At 52.7% G+C, this 22,971-nt stretch overlaps 1 protein-coding gene across 1 annotated transcript in view; it reads right to left on the reverse strand.

The window, feature by feature from the left end:
* Positions 1-22,971, reverse strand: part of ZAN (zonadhesin) — a 60,913-nt gene that overhangs the window by 19,025 nt on the left and 18,917 nt on the right. Inside the window, exons 10-26 of the mRNA XM_017885956.1 lie at positions 21,678-21,862; positions 17,676-17,817; positions 17,371-17,490; positions 16,190-16,314; positions 15,501-15,646; positions 13,349-13,492; positions 11,802-11,912; positions 11,522-11,691; positions 9,864-10,066; positions 8,769-8,910; positions 8,187-8,434; positions 7,433-7,613; positions 6,714-6,825; positions 5,538-5,632; positions 3,443-3,619; positions 1,685-1,893; positions 1,313-1,457 (exon numbers count right to left, since the gene is read on the reverse strand). Of these exons, the coding sequence (XP_017741445.1) occupies positions 1,313-1,457; positions 1,685-1,893; positions 3,443-3,619; positions 5,538-5,632; positions 6,714-6,825; positions 7,433-7,613; positions 8,187-8,434; positions 8,769-8,910; positions 9,864-10,066; positions 11,522-11,691; positions 11,802-11,912; positions 13,349-13,492; positions 15,501-15,646; positions 16,190-16,314; positions 17,371-17,490; positions 17,676-17,817; positions 21,678-21,862 (2,655 nt within the window). The remainder of the gene's footprint in view (positions 1-1,312; positions 1,458-1,684; positions 1,894-3,442; positions 3,620-5,537; positions 5,633-6,713; positions 6,826-7,432; positions 7,614-8,186; positions 8,435-8,768; positions 8,911-9,863; positions 10,067-11,521; positions 11,692-11,801; positions 11,913-13,348; positions 13,493-15,500; positions 15,647-16,189; positions 16,315-17,370; positions 17,491-17,675; positions 17,818-21,677; positions 21,863-22,971) is intronic.

Raw genomic sequence — 22,971 nt, forward strand, 5'->3', positions numbered from 1 at the left:
TCAGGAGATCGAGACCATCCTGGCTAACATGGTGAAACCCTGTCTCTACTAAAAAGGCAAAAAATTAGCCGGCGTGGCAACGGGTGCCTGTAGTCCCAGCTACTTGGGAGGCTGAGGCAGGAGAATGGCATGAACCCGGGAGGTGGAGCTTGCAGTGAGCTGAGATCACGCCACTGCACTGCACCTGGGCGACTGAGTGAGACTCTGTCTCAACAAAAAAAAAGAAAAGAAAAAAAAAAAACCTGGGGCCAGGGTTAGGAGGCATGAAGTTTATGGGTGGAGGGGGGCATGATTCTTTGGAGGAAGGATTTTTTTTTTTCTTTTTTGAGACATGGTCTCTCTCTGTCACTCAGGCTGGAATGCAGTGGCATGATCATAGCTCACTGCAGCCTCAAACTCCTGGGCTCAAGCCATCCTCCTACCTCAGCCACCAGAGTATCTGGGACTACAGGCATGAAGTACCCTATTCAACTAATTAAAAAAAATTTTTTTTTAGAGACAGGGTCTTGTTCTGTTACCCAGACTGGTGTGCAGTGGCAAGATCATAGTTCACTGCAGACTCTAATTCCTGGGCTCAAGAGATCCTCCTACCTCAGCCTCCCAAGTAGCAGGAACTACAGGTACAATGTCTTTAATTTTAATTTTTAATTTTTTAGTTTTTATTTTTTGTAGAGATGGGCATCTCACCATGTTGCCCAGGCTGGTCTTGAACTACTGGCCTCAAGTGATCCTCCGACTTCAGCTTCCCAAAGCACTGGGATTACAGGCATGAGCCACCATGCCTGGCCTCCAGGGAAAGATTTATTTATTTAGAGATGGAGTTTTGCTCTTGTCACCCAGGCTGGAGTGCAATGGCGTGATCTCTGCTCACTGCGACCTCTACCTCCTGGGTTCAAGCAATTCTCCTGCCTCAGCCTCTCAAGTAATACAAAAATTACAGGCTAATTTTTGTGTTTTTAGTAGAGATGGGGTTTAGCCATGTTGGTCAGCCTGGTCTTGAACTCCTGGTCTCAAGTGATCCGCCCGCCTTGGCCTTCCAAAGTGCTGAGATTACAAGTGTGAGCCGCGGTGTCCGGCCCCAGGAAAGGATTTATAATACTCCATCTAAGTTGATGGCCGCTACAGGAGAAGGATGGGTGAGTCTCCCTTCTCAGCAGTTGGAGGTCATCTTTCCCACCGGAAGCTCTTCGTTGCAGCAGAGTTATGAGCCAAAACCTGAACCCCAGTGCTACAGGCAGCAGGGAGTCTGTTGGGGAGTTGGGAGAGCTGGCCTCAGGGCTGTGGGGTCCCCCTATCACTGTGGTCCTCCTACCTGAGACCCGACAACGGAGTAGCCCATCCAGGGCCCAGCACATCTGGTTGGGTTTACAGGTGCTTTGGAAGCAGGTGATGTTGTTGTGGATAGAGCAGGTGCAGAGCCTGGTGCAGGTGTCCTCTGTGTACCAGCGCTCCCCAACCTGTGGGCCACAGGGACCAGCAGAGCCAACAGAAGGTTAGAATCGGGAGATGGGCTGATGTCCTGGTTGAAGCTGGCTGCAGCATCTGGCCTTCCTCCTCGTCCCCCAGCCTTGGCCAGCCCTGCCCCTTCCAGGTTCTGAGCCTTCCTCCTGCCTCCCCTGAGCTTGCCCTGACCCCAAACATGTGGGCCTGGAAAGGGCAGGGCCCCTGCTACCTGGCCTCTCACCGGATGGTAGGAGCCTGCTGGGTCGGTGCAGCCACACTGGCCAAGGGGCACGCAGGAGGTTCCACTCAAGATGTAGCCTTTCTGACATTCGCAGCTCTCAGCACAGGGCAGTGCTTTGGGGCAGTCCCTCGGGTCGTTTATGCTGCTGCAGGTGGCTGGGCAGGGGCTGCCACAGGGGCTATAGCTGCTGCCAGGTGGGCACCTCATAGCTAAGGAAAATGAGAGCATTAGGAAGAGTGGGGTGGCATTTCCAGCCCACAAACCTTGGGGCATCAAAAGCTCCTAGTAGTGGCTGGCCATGGTGGCTCACACCTGTAATCCCAGCACTTTGGGAGGCTGAGGCAGGTGGACCACCTGAGGTCAAGAGTTCGAGATCAGGCTGGCCAACATGGTGAAAACTCATCTTTACTAAAAATGCAAAAATTAGCTGGGCGTGGTGGTGCATGCCTGTCGTCCCAGCTACTTAGGTGGCTGAGGCACGAGAATCTCTTGAACCTGAGAGGCAGAGGTTGCAATGAGGCAAGGTCAGACCACTACACTCCAGCCTGGGCGACAGCAAGACTCTCAAAAGCAAAAAACCAAAAAAAACAAACAGACATAAAATCTACCATTTAATACTCTTTTTTTCTTTGAGACAGAGTCTCACTCTGTCACCCAGGCTGGAGAGCAGTGGTGTGATCTTGGCTCACTGCAAGCTCCGCCTCCCGAATTCACACCATTCTCCTGCCTCAGCCTCCCGAGTAGCTGGGACCACAGGCGCCCGCCACCACGCCTGGCTAATATGTTGTGTTTTTAGTAGAGACGAGGTTTCACCGTGTTAGCCAGGATGGTCTCAATCTCCTGACCTCATGATCCACCTGCCTCAACCTCCCAAAGTACTGGGATTACAGGCGTGAGCCACCACGTCCGGCAACAATTTTTAAATGTATACTTCAACAGCACTAAGTACATTCATATTGTTGTGCTGCCATTACCACCATCCATCACCAGAACTTTTTGTTTTGTTTTGTTTTTCAGTCTTGTTTTTTGTTTCACTCTTGTTGCCCAAAGTGACAAAGGCTGGACTGCAGTGGTGCGATCTCCGTGCAGTGCAACCTCTGCCTCCCAGGTTCAAGCGATTCTCCCACCTTAGCCTCTCGAGTAGCTGGGATTACAGGTGCTCACCACCACACCTGGCCAATTTTTGTATTTTTTTTTTTGAGATGGAGTCTCGCTCTGTCGCCCAGGCTGGAGCACAGTGGCCGGATCTCAGCTCACTGCAAGCTCTGCCTCCCGGGTTCACACCATTCTCCTGCCTCAGCCTCCCGAGTAGCTGGGACTACAGGCGCCCGCCACCTCGCCCGGCTAGTTTTTTGTATTTTTTAGTAGAGACAGGGTTTCACCGTGTTAGCTAGGATGGTCTCGATCTCCTGACCTTGTGATCCACCCGTCTCGGCCTCCCAAAAAAAAATACAGTGCTGGGATTACAGGCTTGAGCCACTGCGCCCGGCAATTTTTGTATTTTTAATAGAGACAGGGTTTCGCCATGTTGACCAGGCTGGTCTCCAACTCCTGACCTCAGGTGATCCGCCCACCTTGGCTTGAACACAGGAGGTGGAGGTTGCAGTGAGCCGAGATTGCGCCACTGTACTCCAGCCTGGGCAACAGAGCGAGACTCCATCTCAAAGAAAAAAAAAAAATAGAATTTAGAGGGAGAAAGGGAGGGCAGAATTCTGGAGGGTTCCTACAGGCTGTGGGAACAGGTGGCCAGTCACTCACGGCAGAAAGTTCTGTTCCGCCAGGCAGGAGCCTGGCCAGCCCGGGCACACAGGGACGCGTAAGCCTGCAGGGAGCGGCACAGGGCCGTGGTGTCGCCCCTGGTCCCACACTGGCCATGCACGCAACTGGCAAAGCTGGACTGGGGAGGCACCACCTGATGACATTGAGAGAAGGGTCCTGCAGGAAGAGAGAAGGCAGGTGAGCCAGGGGAGGGGCCAGGAAGGAGCAGGGTGAGCCAGGGGATGGGCCAGGAAGGATCAGGGCCATGTGGCTTCCCTGGGGGCTGATTTGACATCCACTTCAATCAAAACCTGGATTTTCCCACCAGGCACAGTGGCTCACACCTGCAATCCCAGCATTTTGGGAGGCCGAGGCGGGCAGATTACTTGAGGTCAGGAGTTCAAGACTCACCTGACCAACATGGTGAAACCCAATCTCTAGTAAAAATACAAAAATTAGCAGGGCATTGTAGAGGGCACCTGTAGTCCAGGCAACTCGGGAGGTTGAGGCAGGAGAATCTCTTGAACCCAGGAGGCAAATGTGGCAGTGAGCTGAGATAGCGCCATTGCACTCCAGCCTGGGCAACAAATTGAGACTCTGTCTCAAAAACAAAACAAAATGAAACAAAACAAACAAAAACCCTGGATTTTCCAGCCTGAGCAATATGGTGAAACTCTGTCTCTACAAAAATTAGCTGGGCATGGTGGTGCACACCTGTAGTCCCAGCTACTCGGGAGGCTGAGGCAGGTGAGCTATGATTGTGCCATTGCACTCCAACCTGGGCGACAAAGAATAAAAACAAAACAAACAAACAAACAAAACCCAGATTTGTGTGGTGGCTCCCGCCTGTAACCTCAGCACTTTAGGAGGGCAAAGCAGGAGAATCACTTGAGCCCAGGAGTTCAAGACCAGCCTGAGCTGCATAGCAAGACCTCATCTCCAAAATATTAAAAAATTAGGCTGGGCACGGTGGCTCATGCCTGTAATCCCAGCACTTTGGGAGTCTGAGGTAGGCGGATCATTTGAGGTCAGGAGTTCAAGACCAGTCTGGCCAACGTGGTGAAATACTCAAAATACAAAAACTAGCTGGGTGTGGTGGCACAGGCCTGTAATCCCAGCTACTTGGGAAGCTGAGGTGGGAAAATAGCTTGAACCTGGGAGGCGGAGGTTGCAGTGAGCCGAGATCACGCCATTGTACTCCAGCCTGGGCGACAGAGCGAGATTCCAACTCAGAAAAAAAAAAAAAATTAGTTGGGCATGGTGGTGCATGCCTGTGGTCCCAGCTACTCTGCAGGCTGAAGCGGGAGGATTACTTGAGCCCAGGAGTTCAAGCCTGCAGTGAGCTGTGATCGTGCCACTGCACTCCAGCCTGGGCAACAGAGTGAGACCTTATCTCTAAAAAACAAGAAAAAAGAAAAAACGGCCAGGCGTGGTGGCTCATGCCTGTCATTCCAACTACTTGGGAGGCCAAGGGGGAGGATCCCTTGAGGTCCATAGTTCGAGAACAGCCTGGGCTACATAGTGAGACTCCCCCATCTCTATTAAAACTTTCTCTTTTTTTTTTGAGACAGAGTCTCGCTCTGTGGCCCAGGCTGGAGTGCAGTGGCACAGTCTCAGCTCACTGCAACGTCTGCCTCCCAGGTTAAAGCGATTCTCCTGCCTCAGCCTCCTGAGTAGCTGGGACTACAGGTGTCCGCCACCAGGCCCAGCTAATTATTTGTAGTTTTAGTAGAGATGGGGTTTCACCATGTTAGCCAGGCTGGTCTCGACCTCCTGACCTCATGATCTGCCCTCCTCAACCTCCCAAAGTACTGGGATTACAGGCATGAGCCATTGCACCCGGCCTATTAAAACATTTTTGATAGAAAAAGAAAAAAAGAAAGAAATCCCGGATTTATCTACTGCCTGAGACACAAATACAGACCCATCAGTCATAGGTCCCAAGAAGGTGACCACTGGCTGGCCCTGTGTTCCCATTTGCCTCCCTCGTGCCTTTCCATCTGTTTCTGGTCTTGTTTCTCCCTCCCTGACTAGACTCCCTCCCCAGTCTCCTGTCCTTCAGGGAGGAAAAAGGGCCGGCAGGGGCATGTGTTACCCTGAGGGTTTATTAAGATCGCACAGTTCTTGTTCCAGGCATCTGCCATGCTGTTCTCCTGGCAGCTGGAGGGCTTGCCACCCACAAGGAAACAGCTGAATGAGGAGAGAACAGAAACTGAGGGCTACAGGCTGGGCACAGTGGCTCATGCCTATAATCCCAACACTTTGGGAGGCCAAGGTAGGAGGATTGCTTGAGACTAGAAGTTCAAGACCTGGCTGGGCAACATAGTGAGATCCCATCTCTACACAAAACTTTTAAAAATTAGCCGGGCGTGGTGGCATGTGCCTGTAGTCCCAGCTACTCAGGAGGCTGTGGTGGGAGGATGGCTTGAGCCCAGCAGCTGGAGGCTTCAGTGAGCTATGATTGCACCACTGCACTCCAGCCTGGGCAACAGTGCAAGACCCCGTCTCAAGAGAAGAAAAGAAAAAAAGGAAAGGAAAAAGGGAAGGGAAGACCTGAGGGCCTGAGGAACCATCTCCCAAACCGAAGCAAAAGTGGACAAGGGTCTGGGCGTAGTGGTTCACACCTGCAATCCCAGCACTTTGGGAGGCCAAGGCAGGCAGATCACCTGAGGTCAGGAGTTTGAGACTAGCATGGCCAACATGGAGAACTCCTGTCTCAAATAAAAATACAAAAATTAACCGGGTGTGGTGGAGAGCACCTGTAATCCCAGCTACTTGGGAGGCTGAGGCAGGAGAATCACTTGAACCTGGGAGGCGGAGGTTGCAGTGAGCCAAGATTGTGCCACTGCACTCCAGCCTGGGTGACAGAGCGTGACTCTGTCTCAAAAACAAAACAAAACAAAAAGTGGACAGGGAAAGAGAGAGGGATACAGGAGAAGAGGACAAAATGGTGCCCTCAAGTGGGAAGGCCAGGAGATGCAGCAGGAAGGAAAAAGGCTAGACCTCAGGGTGAACTCAGGTGGACCCTCCAAAGAGATCACTAAACTTAGGAGAAGTCAGCAGGCGTGGGCGTGGGGGCGTGGGAGGTCAGAACAGCTTCTTACCAACTCCAATCTTGGAGAGTCTAAACAGGAGAGATTGCCAGTTTCCGGCCAGTAGGGAGGTACAGCACAGAGGGAGTGGGGACACACAAAGGACACTTCCAAGCTGCTCCCTGAGGCCTTTCCCTGGCCCAGCCCCTCCTGCCTGGCTCCCCCAGCCCCCAGCTCACCCAGGTTCAGAGGATTCAGGTAACTTCCAGGCTGCCCCCAGCTGCACGGAATCGCCCGCAGGCTTTCTGTCAGGGCGCTGGTTGTCATCCAAGCTGTTGTTGTTGTAGTTCCCTGGAGGAGGGAGTCGTTAAAACAGGCAACAAAGGCCCCCCAACAGGCCAGGCCCCAGGGCCACCATCCTCCTGGCCAGAAGAGGCACCCTCACTCTTCACTCTGCATAGCAAAGTTAACCCTTTCTGTCTCTTTTGCTTTTTCTTCTTTTTTGAGATGGAGTCTTGCTCTGTCACCCAGGCTGAAGTGCAGTGGCATGATCTCGGCTCATTGCAACCTCCGCCTCCCAGGTTCAAGCGATTCTCCTGCGTCAGCCTCCCGAGTAGCTGGGATTACAGGTGTGCATCACCATACCTGGCTAATTTTTGTATTTTTAGTAGAGACAGGGTTTCACCATGTTGGCCAGGCTGGTCTCGAACTCTTGACCTCAAGTGATCCACCCTCCTCGGGCTCTCAAAGTGCTGCATTTACAGGCATGAACCACAGTGCGCGGCCCCTTTCTGTCTCTTTATCTCCATCTTCCCTTAACTCCTACCTTCAATGCCTAATGTCCTCAACCAATTAGTCAGTTGACAAGTACTTAGAACACCTCACAGAGATGTGGGGGGACCAGGTCACACGCCTCCTCATTGCCCCAGCTTTCCCTGCAGGTACCCAGGAAACTCACCGCACAGCCCACAGAGCTGGCCGCCATAGGAGGAGGGGACTGTCACTTCCACCAAGTGGCTCCCATCGTAGCGAACTTGGAGCCCAAAGTTTGTGTAGAGGAGGACAAAGTTGCTGCTGAGCCTTATGGTCACCCGGCCTTGTGCAGGCCACACAGGTAGGGCCACCCGATGGCCATTCAGCTTCAGAGGCAGGGAGGACGTAGAAAGGAGAGTCAGGAAGGAACTTGGGTTAAAGTCAAGGACGGGGGCTCATGCCTGCAAACCCAGCACTTTGAGAGGCCAAGGCGGGAGGATTGCTTGAGCCCAGGATCTCGAGATCAGCCTGGGCAACATGGAGAAACCCCGTCTCTACAAAAAGTAAAAAAAAAAAATAGCCGTGCAGGTGGTGAGTGCCTATAGTTCCGGCTACTTGGGAGGCTGAGGCGGGAGGATCACTTGAGCCCAGGGAGTCAAGGCTGCAATGAGCTATGATTGCACGAGTGCACTCCAGCCTAGGTGATAGAGCAAGACCCTGTCTCAAAAAAAAAAAAAGCTGTGAGGGGGGAGCAAAAAACTGGGAGCAGGAGGGGCTAGTGCCGGTGGGCATTTCACAGAGGGAGGAGGGAGTCCAAGGAAGAGGGTCTGGGTCAGCTGCAGGTGCCTCCCAGGTGCTCTAAGGAGCCAGAGAGGTGGGCATGTGGGCAAGGAGGGGCACAGGAGAGAAGCAAGCAGGCTGGGTGTTCAGGGTCCAGGAGGCAGGAGGAAGACACCCACCATGACCTTACAGCCTCTGAGCAGTGAGATGCTGAGGTCAAAGACCGTCACGTGGACAGCTTTGATGTAGGAGACCTCCAGGTTCCCCCCGCGGTTCTCGTTGGTGGCGCTCACAACAAAATAGCTGTCTTGGGACCTGGACCAGCAAGGCCGGGTCAGGACATAGGTGCAGGTGCCCATGAAGTGGTGCAGGGCGCCATCGAAGGTCAGGTAGTGGGGGTCGCCCGAGGCCGTGCAGGTGGCGGCACCTGCGGAGGAGAAGATGGAGTTCACAGTCTCACTGCTCCACTCCCCGGAAGCTCTGACCCAGAGCTGCCATACTGGCGAGTCCACATTGTCATGGTCCCCACGGCCCACCCGCAGGTGTGGTGTCTCCCTAGGAAGTGTGGTTGGCTTGGTTTGGAGCTGCCGAAGAGAAACACTGACGTCCCCAATCTCACCCTCTGGGTCCTTGACAACGCTGCCCCTCCTAGGCCTTGGTGGAGACTCAGCTGTCTGGGGAAGCTGCTTTGGGCAGGACCCATCACCTTGCCTGGCGTTGCCTGGGCAGCCCCTGGCTCACCTTCCACCCTGACGGCTCACCTTGGGCATGGCAGCCATAGATACCATTCTGCAGGCCACAGAACTCCTGGGCCCTACACCTCCAGGGCTGGCAGCGAATTCTGTTGTTGCTTTCACAGACGCACAGCTCTTTGCAGCCCGGCTTGTACCACCGCTCCCCTACCTGGGGAAAGACAGCAGGGAAGGAAGAGACAGTGGTTTGTTTTGATTTGTTTGTTCCCAGATCTGACACCAGAGCCCACCAGAGCTGTTCAGATCACTGGCTTAATCGTGGGGAGACATCCTCTCTTCCTGAAGCTCTGAGATTCGCTGCAAAAGCTCGGCATCCATTCATTGCTTCAGTCACTTCATTATTTCTGGGTCTGTTCATCATTTCAACCAAAATTGATTTATCCGAGGCCAGGTGTGGCGGCTCATGCCTATAATCCCGGCACTTTGGGAGACCAAGGTGGGCAGATCACTTGAGGTCAGGAGTTTGAGACCAGCCTGGCCAACATGGCAAAATCCCATCACTACTAAAAACACAAAACTCAGCCTGGCGTAGTAGTGCGTGCCTGTAATCCCAGCTACTCAGGAGGCTGAGGCAGGAGAATCACTCGAACCCAGGAGGCAGAGGTTGCAGTGAGCTGAGATCGTGCCACTGAACTCCTGTCTGGGCAACAGAGTGAGACTCCGTCTCAAAAAACAAACAAACAAACAAACAAAAAAACCAAGGTCCAGGTGTGGTGGCTCATGCCTGTAATCCCAGCACTTTGGGAGACCCAGGTGGGCAGATAACGAGGTCAAGCGATCAAGACCATCCTGGACAATATGGTGAAACCGCCCCCTACCCTGTCTCTACTAAAAATTCAAAAATTAGCTGGGCATGGTGGCTTACGCCTGTAGTCCCAGCTACTCGGGAGGCTGAGGCAGGAGAATTGCTTGAACCCAGGAGGCGGAGGTTGCAGTGAGCCGAGATGGTGTCACTGCACTCCAGCCTGGGGACAGAGAGAAACTCTGTCTCAAAAACAAAACAAAACAAGAAACAAAAAGAAAAGAAAGAGCTTGCAGGGGTTGTGAGAGCAGGGAGCAGGCCCTTTCTGGCTGCAGGGCTGAGAGGTCCACGCAGCCGCTCACCTTGAAGTAGCTGCCTGCAGGGTGGAGGCACCCACATTGGGAGCGAGGTACGCACTCGAGGCCACTGAGGACGAAGCCTGGATTGCATTCACAGGCCTCCACGCACCGGTCTGAGCAGAACATGCCGGTGAATCCTGAATGGCAGGTGTCAGGGCATGGCTTGGCACACAGAGAGTACTTGCTGTTGGGCGGGCAAGCCATTGCTGGTGGAGGGAAAAGCTTGGGTGAGGAGACAAACAAGCCACGAGGGCAGGTGGGAAACAGGAAAGACACGTTCGGAAGGGTCCCAGCTCCAGGCTTCTGGCCAGTCTCGAGAAGAGAGAGTGACTGTGAGAAGCTTCCCCAAGAAGCCTGGCTGGCTCCCTGGGGCTGCAGGGCCAGCACTAAGGCACCTGCCCTGAGAGCCTTAGATAGACCTATGGTGGGAACAGACGGACCCACCACTGGTAACGTTGCTGTGAAAACATGCCCCAGGTGAGCTGTTGGCCCGCAGGGGACCGGGGCCACCTGTGAGGTCTGAGTCAGGGGATAGACCTGCCCTGAAGCAGCTTCCCCAAAGAGCTGGGCCACACCAGGAGCTGGGAGGCAGCCTCGTTGCCTCCCCTGCCTAGGGCCTGTACCGTGTGCCTGCATGTGATGACTTGGCTGCACAGAAACACTTTTTTTTTTCTTTTTTAAAGACAGAGTTTCACTCTTGTTGCCCAGGCTGGAGTGCAGTGGTGCAGTATCTGCTTATTGCAACCTCCACCTCCTGGGTTCAAGTGATTCTCCTGCCTCAGCCTCCCAAGTAGCTGGGATTACAGGCGCCCACTCCCACATCCAGCTGATTTTGTATTTTATTTATTTATTTATTTATTTTTTATNTGCCCAGGCTGGAGTGCAGTGGTGCAGTATCTGCTTATTGCAACCTCCACCTCCTGGGTTCAAGTGATTCTCCTGCCTCAGCCTCCCAAGTAGCTGGGATTACAGGCGCCCACTCCCACATCCAGCTGATTTTTGTATTTTTATTTATTTATTTATTTATTTTTTATTTTTTATTTTTTATTTATTTATTTTTTTGAGACAGAGTCTCGCTCTGTAGCCCAGGCTGGAGTGCAATGGTACGATCTCAGCTCACTGCAACCTCTGCCTCCCGGGGTCAAGCAATTCTCTGCCTCAGCCTCCTGAGTAGCAGGGATTACAGGCGCGTGCCACCACGGCCGGCTCATTTTTGTATTTTTAGTAGAGACAGGGTTTCACCATCTTGGCCAGGCTGGTGTCGAACTCTTGACCTCGTGATCCACCCACCTCGGCCTCCCAAAGTGCTGGGATTACAGGCGTGAGCCACCGCACCCAGCCTATTTTTATTATTTTTTGAGATGGAATCTCACTCTGTCACCAGGCTGGAGTGCAGTGGTGAAATCTCGGGTCACTGCAACCTCCACCTCCCAAGTTCAAGCGATTCTCCTGCCTCAGCCTCCAGAGTTGCTGGGACTACAGGCATATGCCACCATGCCTGGCTAATTTTGGTATGTTTAGTAAAGACGGGGTTTCGGCGTGCTGACCAGCCTGGTCTTGAACTCCTGACCTTCTGATCCACCGCCTCGGCTTCCCAAAGTGCTGGGGTACAGGTGTGAGCCACTGCACCTGGCCTCTCCCCTGCATTTGGCACAACTCACGGCAGAAGTGGGGTTCCCTCCAGGGCTTCACAGCATGGCCTGCGTCCTGGCAGGTGGTAGTCATGGTGGACATGTGTGTGCACAGCAAGTGCTGCAGTCCCTGGAATCTGCACATATCAAGCATGCAGCTGTCGAAGAAGGAAGTGGCCTTCACATGCAGCAGGCATGTCCTACGGGGAGAGACCAAGTCAGGGGGACTGGGGTGGATGGGGCCAGACCCTTGGAGGAGCCCAGGTGCCAAGCACCGCCCCTGCGTGACCCTGCCTGCCCTCCTTCATACTCAAACGGGCCACGGGTGTCGACCAGCCGTCCACAGAATCCTGGCCCTGACATGCTGCTCTGCAGAGATGAATCACAAGACGGGGGATTCACCACCTGGTGCTTCTGACACCTGCAAGAGAACCACCCCAAACGCCCTAAAGACAAAGACTCACTTCCAGCTCAGCCCTAACCCAGCAGGCAGCAAGGTTGGCAGGCCGGGTCCTGGTTGGCAAACCAGCCTGTCAGCTGGGAAACCCCTCCCAGAGGATGTCTGAACACCGAGCCCTGGCCAGACACTGTGGGAGGCCGAGGTAGGGAGAATCGCTTGAGCCCAGGAGTTCCAGGCCAGCCTGGGCAACACAGTGAGAGTCCATCTCTACAAAAATAAATATGAAATTAGCTGGGTTTGGTGGCACACATCCATAGCCCCAGCTACTCAGGAGGCTGAGGTGAGAGGATCAGTTGAGCCCAGGACTTGGAGGCTGCAGTGAGCTGTGATTGATCCACTGCACTCCAGCCTGGGTGACAGAGCAAGGCCCTGTCTCTAAAAACAAACAAACAAACAAAGAAGAATATTGAGCAACTGAAAGAACAACTTGAAGTCTCCAGGGTAGAGAGGAGAAAGGGGCAATGCCAGTCATTTTTAAAGGGAGGGCACAGGCTGGGTGCGGTGGTGCATGCCTGTCATCCCGGCATTTTGGGAGGCCAGGGCAGGCGAATCACCTGAGGTCAGGAGTTCGAAACCAGCCTGGCCAACATGATGAGACCCCGTCTCTATTAAAAATACAAAAATCAGACAGGTGTGGTGGCGTGTGCCTATAATCCCAGCTACTTGGGAGACTGAGGCTCGAGAATCACTTGAGCCCAGGAGGCAGAGGTTTCAGTGAGCTGAGATTGCGCCACTACACTCCAGCCTGGGTGACAAAGCAAGATTCCATCTCAAAAAAAAAAAAAAAAGTTGGGGAGGGCCAGCAGCCTGGTCAACATAGTGAGACTTCCCATCTCTACCAAAACATTTTGTTAAAGTTAGCTGGGCATGGTATAATCCAAGCTACTTGGGAGGCAGAGAAGGGAAGATTGCTTGAGCCCAGGAGTTTGAGGCTACAGTAAGCCACGATCGTGCCATTGCACTCCAGCTTGGGAGACAGACGGGGATCCCATCTCAAAAAAAAAAAAAAAAAAAAATGGGGTGGGGGAGGACTGGGCATGATGGCGTGGTGGCTCACACCTGTAATCCCAGCACTTTGAGAGGCCAAGGCAGGTGAATCACTTGAGGCCAAGAGTTTGAGACCAGCCTGGCCAACATGGTGAAATCCCATCTCTACAAAAATAAGAAAATTAGCCGGGCGTGGTGGTGGGCGCCTGTAATCCCAGCTACTCAGGTGGCTGAGGCAGGAGAATTGCTTGAGCCTCGGAGGTGGAGGTTGCAGTGAGCTAAGGTCACACCACTGCACTCCAGCCTGAGTGAAAGAGGGAGACTCCATCTCAAAAACAAAAAAGAGAGAGAGCATGCCAGGAAGGGGACGGGACCCTCCCAGAGCCCCTGTGGGAGGGCTCCTTGCTCACTCCTGGTCCTCGTCCTGGTCCGTCTGCCAGCTGTTCCCCAGCTCCTCCTTGTCTCTTGCTGGGCTGCCGTCCGACTTCAGGTGGTCATTGTCACTGTTGCCATCATAGTTTCCACACAAACCACAGAGTTTGCCAGAGTAGGTGCTGGGGGAACAGGAGAGGAGCTGGCGTTAATGGAGAGAAGGAGCCTCCGTCCTCGAGGCAGAGAAGGCAAGGAGCTGAAGTCCAAAAGCAGAGGGCGTGAGGAGGATGAAGAGGTGCGGACTGGACAAGAGGACCGACCCCATGGCTCTCCCCCAAGCCTCCTTCCCCTCTGTTCATTGTCCAGCCACAGCAAACTCCTTGCTGGCCCTAAAACACTCCCGCCTTATTTATGTATTTATGTATTTATTTATTTATTTATTTTTATTTTATTTTATTATTCTTTTTTTCAGATGGAGTCTCTCTCTGTCACCCAGGCTGCAGTGCAGTGGTGCAATCTCGGCTCACTGCAACCTCCGCCTCCCAAGTTCTAGCGATTCTCCTGCCTCAGCCTTCCGAGTAGCTGGGATTATAGGCACACACCACCATGCCCAGCTAGTTTTTTTGTATTTTCAGTAGAGATGGGGTTTCACCATGTTGGCGAGGCTGATCTCGAACTCCTGACCTCAGATAATCTGCCTGCCTCGGCCTCCCAAAGTGCTAGGATTACAGGTGTCAGCCACTGTGCCTGGTCAAATTATTTATTTATTTATTTTAGAGATAGGGTCACCCTCTGTGGCTCAGGCTGGAGCACAGTGGTGCAATCTCGTCTCACTGCAGCCTCCAACTCCTGGGCTCAAGCGATCCTCCCACCTCAGCCTCCTAAGTAGCTGAGACTACAAGCAAGTCCCGCCACAACCAGCTAATTTTGTTTTTTATTTTTTATTTTTATTTTTATTTTTTTGAGACGGAGTTTCGCTGTGTCGCCCAGGCTGGAGTCTAGTGGCGCGATCTCGGCTCACTGCAAGCTCCGCCTCCCGGGTTCCCGCCATTCTCCCGCCTCAGCCTCCGAGTAGCTGGGACTACAGGCGCCCGCCACCTCGCCCGGCTAGTTTTTTGTATTTTAGTAGAGACGGGGTTTCACCGTGTTAGCCAGGAGGGTCTCGATCTCCTGACCTCGTGATCCACCCGCCTCGGCCTCCCAAAGTGCTGGGATTACAGGCTTGAGCCACTGCGCCCGGCTGTTTTTTATTTTTTAAGAGACAGGATCTCACTATGTTGTCCAGGCTGGTCTGGAACTCCTGGGCTCATGATCCTCTTGCTTTGGCCTCCCAGCGTGCTGAGGTTATAGGTGTAGGCCATTACGCCTGGCTGATATTTAAATTTTTTTGTGGAGATGGGGTCTCACTATGTTGCCCACGCTGGTCTGGAACTCCTGGCCCCAAGGGATTGTCTCGCCTCAGCCTCGCAAAGTACAGAGCTACAGGCGGGAACCCCCGCACCTGGCTGCTATAAATTATTTTTATAAAGTCTTTCTTTCACTGGGCACAGTGGCTCACCCCTGTAATCCCAAGACTTTGGAAGGCTGAGGCAGGAGGATCACCTGAGGTCAGGAGTTTGAGATAAGCATGGCCAACATGGTGAAATCCCGTCTCTACTAAAAATACAAAAATTAGCTGGGCATGGTGTGCATGCCTGTAATCCCAGCTACTTGGGAGGATGAGGCAGGAGAATCGCTTGAACCTGGGAGGCAGAGGTTGCAGGGAGCCGAGATAGCACCACTGCACTCCAGCCTGGGGAAGACAGCGAGAGATCCTGTCTCAAAAAAAAAAAAAGAAAAAGAACCTTTCTTTCCCTTGTTTTGTCCATCTGGGGAGCCACTCTTCCTTTGAGAATGGGACCAGGTGTCTGCCCTTCTGAAAGCCTCCAGAACTCACTAGTGCTCCTTCTAGCACATCACCAAAGCATGTACAACCATCCTGCTATCTATCATATGCCCCGAAACCATTTTCTCCTGTCTCCTGGTCCAAAGAGAGCCCTGCCACTTAAGCAGGGTGCTTCCCACCCATCAGGAGATGCATGAAGGATCAAGTAGTGCTGCCAGGGATGGAAGGGGAGTGGGCAGGGTGGGCACCAGGAAGAAGAGGCAGCAGGAAGAAGTGGCAGCTGCCTGGCCGGGACACTGCCTCACCTGGACACAGTCACATACAGCTGCTGGCCACCATCCCATCTCACCCGCAAACCGAACTCCGTCTGCAACTCCACAAATCTCCCGCTTGCACCCAGGAAGACGCCTTTAGAGGGTATGGCTGGGAGAGTAACTCGCTGACCCTCAACCTGGAAGGCAGGGCAGAGGCAAGAGACAGAGAGACAGATCTGGGGGTCAAGGACGACCCCAGCAGACTTCCATTTCCATGGCTGGAAGGCAAGACACCATCCACAGCAGCCTAACAATCTAATCCACCAGGAGTGGACTGGGGCTTCCTCACCATTGTTTTGTTTTTGTTTTTAAGAGACAGTGTCTTACTATGTTGCCCAGGCTGGAGTGCAATGGTGCAATCACAGCTCACTGCAGCCTCGACCTCCCAGGCTCCAGCAATCATCCCACCTCAGCCTCTGGAGTAGAGGGGACAATAGGCAAGTGCCACCACACCAGGCTAATTTTTTCTATTTTTAAAGAGACAGGGTCTTGCTATCTTGCCCAGGCTGGCTTCAAACTCCTGGCCTCAAGCAATCCTCCCACTTTAGCCTCCCAAGGAGCTGGAATTGCAGGCCACTGTCCTGTGGAATCCCATCCGTGGGAGGGTTCAGGGCCTGGAAGGGTCAGCCAGGACACACAGTCAGACCCTACAAGGATGGTGGGGGCAGAATGGGGCTCACCAGAGTACGTCTGCCCTTAAGCAGGGTGACAGTGGTCTCGGGAAGGGTCACGTAGACTTTGCTTAGGCAGGACACGCCTTCCTGTCCCTGCTCCTCATTCTTGGCTGTCACCCTGAAGAATGGGTCTGGGTGGGGAGAAGAATGAAAAGAGCCCAGTGGCTCATTTCTCAACATCCGTCACGAGCAGTGCCCTGAGCCCAGCGCCGCAGGGAGAGATGAACGCCACAGAGACACTGGCCCCAAAGTCCAGTAGAGAAGGCCAGACCCACACAGGAGCAGACCACGACTGCCTCTGTCAGAAGAGCCTGCAGCCGCAACATGTCTGGCTCCGTTCAGTGGCTGGAACATCCTCCAGGGCGTCTGTGCTCCCCAGTCACTGCCTTCTTTTTTTTTTTTAAACTTTATTTATGTATGTATTTATTTATTTTTCAAGATAGGGTCTCACTGTGCTACCCAGGCTGGAGTGCAGTGGTGTGATCATAGCTCACTGCAGCCTCCAACTCTTGGGCTCAAGTGATCCTCCTGCCTCAGCCTCCCAAGTAGCTGGGACTATAGGTGTGTCCCACCACACCCAGCTGAATTTTTAATTTTTTTTTTTTTGAGATGGAGTTTTGCTCTTACTGCTTAGGCTAGAGTGCAGGAGTGCAGTGGCGCAATCTCTGCTCACTGCAACCTCTGCCTCCCGGGTTCAAGCGATTCTCCTGCCTCAGCCTCCCTAGTAGCTGGGATTACAGGTGCCTGCCACCATGCCCGGCTAATTTTTTATATTTTTAGTAGAGATGGGGTTTCACCATGTTGGCCAGGCTGGTCTCAAACTCCTGACCTCAGGTGAACCACCCACCTTGGCCTCCTAAAGTGTTGGGATTACAGGTGTAACCACTGCACCCGGCCTGATTTTTAATTTTTTTTTCATGGAGATGAGAGTCCTGCTGTGCTGCCCAGGCTGGTCTGAAACTCCTGGATTCAAGTGATCCTCCTGCCTCAGCCTCCCAAAGTGCTGAGGTTACCAGTGTGAGCCACTATGCCCGGCCTTCAACCCTCACCTTACAGAAGAACTTGCTCCTATTTTGCCTCTCCCCCTATCTGCGCCCTGCCCCTTCCTGCCACCCACCATGCCTCATGCCCAGCAGCGCTGCCCACAGACCCTTCCCCCAGACCACGGCAGCATCTCCAGGGCCTACCTGTTGAGTTGCCACAGGGTTGGGCCAAGATGTAAGAGCACCTGCCCATGAAGCCAAAGTGCCTCCCATCAAAGGTGACATAGTGAGGATCTCCGTAGACCAAGCAGGTGGCAGTGCCTGCTGGGAGGGGGAAAGAACAGGCGAAGCTGCTTCTGTGGCCCCTTCAGGCTGGACCCCACACACCGGCCCACCCGCTGCCTGGTGGCAGGCCCCTGTTCCTCTGCTCAATCGAGGGATTGGCATCCTGGCGTCACGTCCACTCCAACAGGCTGGCAGGCAGGGACAGCATGGGCAGGGGCTCTCACCATAGGGGTGGCATCCGTACTGGCCATTCTTAAGCTGGCACACAGTGTGTGTCCCGCACTGAGAGATTTGGCACTCGACCCGACTCCCTGGCCAACAGCGGCAACGTTCTGTGCAGTTGGGGCTGAACCACTCTGCCCCAGGCTGGGAGAAAGGGATGTGAGGTCACATGGTCATATAGCTCCTAGAGTCCTTCTCCCTTTTCTTTTCTTTTTCTTTTTTATATTTATTTATTTATTTGAGATGGAGTCTTACTCTGTTGCCCAAGCTGGAGTGCAGTGGTGCAATCTCGGCTCACTGCAACCTCCACCTCCCGGGCTCAAGCAATTCTCCTGCTTCAGTCTCCTGAGTAGCTGGGACTACAAATGACCATTACTATGCCCAGCAAATTTTTTGTATTTTTTTTTGAGACGGAGTCTCGCTCTGTCGCCCAGGCTGGAGTGCAGTGGCCGGATCTCAGCTCACTACAAGCTCCGCCTCCCGGGTTTACGCCATTCTCCTGCCTCAGCCTCCCGAGTAGCTGGGACTACAGGCATCAGTCACCTCGCCTGGCTAGCTTTTTGTATTTTTTAGTAGAGACGGGGTTTCACCGTGTTAGCCAGGATGGTCTCGAACTCCTGACCTCGTGATCTGCCCGTCTCGGCCTCCCAAAGTGCTGGGATTACAGGCTTGAGCCACCGCGCCCGGCCAAATTTTTTGTATTTTTAGTAGAGATGGGATTTCTCCATGTTGGCCAGGCTGGTCTCAAACTCCTGACCTCAGGAGATCCGCCTGCCTTGGCTTCCCAAAGTGCTCGGATTACAGGCATGAGCCACTGAGCCCGGCCCTTCCTTCCCTCTTTCCTTTCTTCCTTCCTTCCTTCCTTTCTTTTCCTTTTTCCTTCCTTTCTTTCTCTTCGTTCCTTTCTTCCCTCCTTTTTTCTTTCTTTCTTTTTTTTTTGGATGGAGTCTGATCTCAGCTCATTGCAATCTCTGCCTCCCAGGTTCAAGTGATTCTCATGCCTCAGCCTCCTGAGTAACTGGGAATACAGGTACCCACCACCATGTCCAGCTAATTTTTGTAGTTTTAGTGGAAACGGGGTTTCACCATGTTGACCAGGCTGGCCTCGAACTCCTGACCTCAGGTGATCCACTTGCCTCAGCCTCCCAAAGTGCTGGGATTACAGGCGTGAGCCTCCATGACCAGCTATTCTTCCTTTCCCTCCGCCGTGCCCGGGAGAGAGGCTGCCGTCCCATGCAGACCTGACCTTCCTCATGTGATTCCTCTCCCCACCACCTACTTGATACTTGATATTCTCACCACGACAGCACATTTGCACGCGCTTTTCTCTCCTCCCAGAACGCTCTCCTCTCCTCCCACTTGTTTTTGTTTTTTAAGAGACAGGGTCTCACTCTGTTGCCCAGACTGGAGTGCAGTGGCGCAATCATGGCTCATTGCAGCCTTGACCCCCTGGGCTCAAACCATCCTTCTGCCTCAACCTCCTAAGTATATGGGACTACAGGAACATGCCACCATGCCCGACTTTTTTTTTTTTTTTAACATTTTGGAGAGATGGAGTCTTGCTATGTTGCCTAGGCTGGTATTGAACTCCTGAGCTCAAGTGACCCTCCTGCCTTGGCCTCCCAAAGTGCTGGGATTATAGGTGTGAGCCACCGCACCCAGCCTTATGTCTGACATTTTTTTTTTTTTTTGAGATGGAGTCTCGCTCTGTTGCCTAGGCTGGAGTGAAGTGGCACGGTCTTGGCTCACTGCAAGCTTCGCCCCCGGGTTCAAGCGGTTCTCGTGCCTCAGCCTCCCGAGTAGCTGGAATTAAAGGTGTGCACCACCATGCCTGGCTAATTTTTGTATTTTTAGTAGAGACTTGGTTTCTCCATGTTGGCCAGGCTGGTCTCGAACTCCTAACCTCAGGTGATCTGCCCACCTTGGCCTCCCAAAGTGCTGGGATTACAGGCATGAGCCACCGCACCCGGCCAATGTCTGTCTTTACCCAACATCTTAGTCCTCCCATGAACGCTCTCATTCAATAAATACTTGTTGAATGAAGGAGTAAACCAAGACCCCCATGTGTGTCTCTGAATCTGAGAGCATTATGAGGGCAAGGACCACAACCTATCCATAGCAACCCCAGGGCCAGGAGAGTAGAAAGTACTACATAGGCTGGGTGTGGCGGTTCACCACGTCGGGAGGCTGAGATGGGAGGATGGGTTGAGCCCAGGAGTTCATAGACCAGCCTGGGCAACAGAGCCAGACCCCATCTCTACCAAAAAAAAAAAAAAAAAAAAAAAAACCTTTGAAGAAAGTACTAAATAAACATTTCTTGAATGCATAAATGAACCTATTAGAAGTGAATACAGCTGGGTGCGGAGGCTCACGCCTGTAATCCCAGCACTTTGGGAAGCCGAGGAGGGTGGATCGCCTGAGGTCGGGAGTTCGAGACCAGCCTGACTAACATGGAGAAACCCCACCTCTACCAAAAATACAAAATTAGCCGGGCATGGTGGCTCATGCCTGTAATCCCAGCTACTTGGGAGGCTGAGGCAGGAGAATTGCTTGAACCCGGGAAGAGGAGGTTGTGGTGAGTGGAGATGGCACCATTGCACTCCAGCCTGGGCAACAAGAGCGAAACTCTGTCTCAAAATCAAACAAACAAAAACGGCTAGAATGGTTTTTGCATCAATAGAGGACTGTGAGTGAATAGTTTGCCCCCCACCCAAAAAAAAGAAAAAACAAAAAAAAAAGTGAATACACGCCTCCTAGGGCAGAGGGAAGAGCCTCTTGGTGCCAATGGTTGTAACACATCTTTCTGCCCAGGCTGATCTCAGCAGCAACTCAGAGAGACCCAGGAGACTGGTTAAAGGGGGCAGGGGAAGGAAATAATAGTCCCAAAAGGGACAAGTAGAAGCTGTAATGTCAACGGGAAGAACACCTGGAGCTGAGAAGAGGCTCTGGACATTAATGAATTACTTAATGCACATTTTGTTGTGGTTTTTTTTTTTTTAGAGACAGGGTCTCTCTGTCACCCAGGCTGGAGTGCAGTGGTGCAATCATAGCCCACTGCAGCCTCAAACTGCTGGGCTCAAGCAATCCCTCCACTTCAGCCTCCTAAAGTATTGGGATTACAGGTGTGAGTCACCGTGCCAGGCCCTTTAATGCACTTTTAATTAATAGGTTGCATATATTTATCATAAATTACTAACGATAATAATTAACACTTATTAAGTAATTGTATGTGTTAGGATTTAATTTCATCTTTACAATAATCTTATATGAGGTAGAAAATCTTATTGTATACACTTTATAAATATGGATAAAAGATTTAAAGAGGTAAAGAATGTATGGTGAAACCCCATCTCTACTAAAAATAACAAAAATTAGCCGGGCGTGGTGGCGTGAGCCTGTTATCCCAGCTACTTGGGAGGCTGAGGCAGACAATTGCTTGAACCTGGGAGGTGGAGGTTGTAGTGAGCTGAGATCGTGCCACTACACTCCAGCCTGGGTGACAGAGCGAGACTTTGTCTCAAAAAAGAAAAAACTAAATGTGCCCAGCCAGACACAGTGGCTTATGCCTATAATCCCATCACTTTGGGAGGCTGAGGCAGGAGGATTGCTTGAACTCGGGATTTCAAGACCAGCCTAGGCAACATAGTGAAACCCTGTCTCTACCAAAAATACAAAAATTAGCTGGGCACGGTGGCATGTGCCTGCAGTCCCAGCTACTTGGGAGGCTGAGGTGGGAGGATCACTGGAGCCCGGGAAGTGGAGGCTGCAGTGAGCCACTATCACGCCACTGTACTCCAGCCTGAGCGACAGAGCGAGACCCTGTCTCAAAAAAAAAGAAAAGACTAAATGAATAACTTTGCTGTCGTGTAACCATTGCTTCTGAGCTGACCCCTTGGGACTATCCAGTGATCCCCGTTCCTTCACCTGGGGAGCAGATGGAGCTGGAACCCAGGTGTTCTGCCATCAATCTCCCTCATGGGACCACAGCATCCCGAGGGGCTTACCTTATAGTAGTTGTTGTTGTAGAAGCAATTGCAGGAAGAGGCCTGGATGCAGTGGTTGTCACTAAACAAAAAGCCAAGGTTGCAGACACAGCCCCCCCGACAGAGCGGCCCACAGCTAGGCCTGGGACTCTTGCACGAAGCAGGACAAGCACAGGATTCGTAGTGTGCATTTGGGGGGCAGCGCTCTAAGGAGAAAACAGCCTCTGTCATGCTTTCATTCCACAGCTTTCTCAGGGAGTCTCCCTGTCTCTCCTCTACCCCCAAACTCAAGTTCTTCTCTAGGAAACAGGACCGTATTATTCAGCCATAAAAAGGCCTGAAGGCTGGGTGTGGTGGCTCACACCTATAATCCCAGCACTCTGGGAGGCTGAGGTGGGAGGACTGTTTGAGGCCAGGAGTTTGAGACCAGCCTGTGCAACGTAGTGAGACCCCATCCCTACAAAACAAAATTAAAAATAAAACAATTTTAGGCTGGGCACGGTGGCTCACACCTGTAATCCCAGCACTTTGGGAAGCCGAGGCAGGCGAATCACTTGAGGCCAGGAGTTCAAGAACAGCCTGGCCAACAGGGCGAAAACCCAGAGCCGGACACAGTGGCTCACCCCTATAATCCCAAGACTTTGGGAGGCCGAGACTGAAGTGTAATTACAGGATTACACCCCTGTAATCCCAGGACTTTGGGAGGTCAAGACCAGCCTGGCCGCCATGGTGAAACCCCGTTTCTTTTTTTTTTTTTTTTTTTTAGAGATGGAGTCTCGCTCTGTCACCTGGGCTGGAGTGCAGTGGCCGGATCTCAGCTCACTGCAAGCTCCGTCTCCTGGGTTCACGCCATTCTCCTGCCTCAGCCTCCCGAGTAGCTGGGACTACAGGTGGCCGCCACCTTGCCCGGCTAGTTTTTTGTATTTTTTAGTAGAGACGGGGTTTCACCATGTTAGCCAGGATGGTCTTGATCTCCTGACCTCGTGATCCGCCCGTCTCGGCCTCCCAAAGTGCTGGGATTACAGGCTTGAGCCACCGCGCCGGCCTGTGAAACCCCGTTTCTACTAAAAAATACAAAAATTAGCTGGTCCTGGTGGTGCAGGCCTGTGGGCCCAGCTACTCAGGAGACTGAGGCAGGATAGTTGCTTGAGCCCCGGAGGCAGAGGTTGTAGTGAGCTGAGATCACGCCACTGCCCTCCAGCCTGCGTGACAGAGCGAGACCCTGTCTCAAAAATATAAACAGGCCGTGCGCGGTGACTCAAGCCTGTAATCCCAGCACTTTGGGAGGCCGAGGCGGGTGGATCACGAGGTCGGG

This window comes from Rhinopithecus bieti, unplaced genomic scaffold (assembly GCF_001698545.2).
Source record: "Rhinopithecus bieti isolate Rb0 unplaced genomic scaffold, ASM169854v2 scaffold_14454, whole genome shotgun sequence".
NCBI lineage: Eukaryota > Metazoa > Chordata > Mammalia > Primates > Cercopithecidae > Rhinopithecus > Rhinopithecus bieti.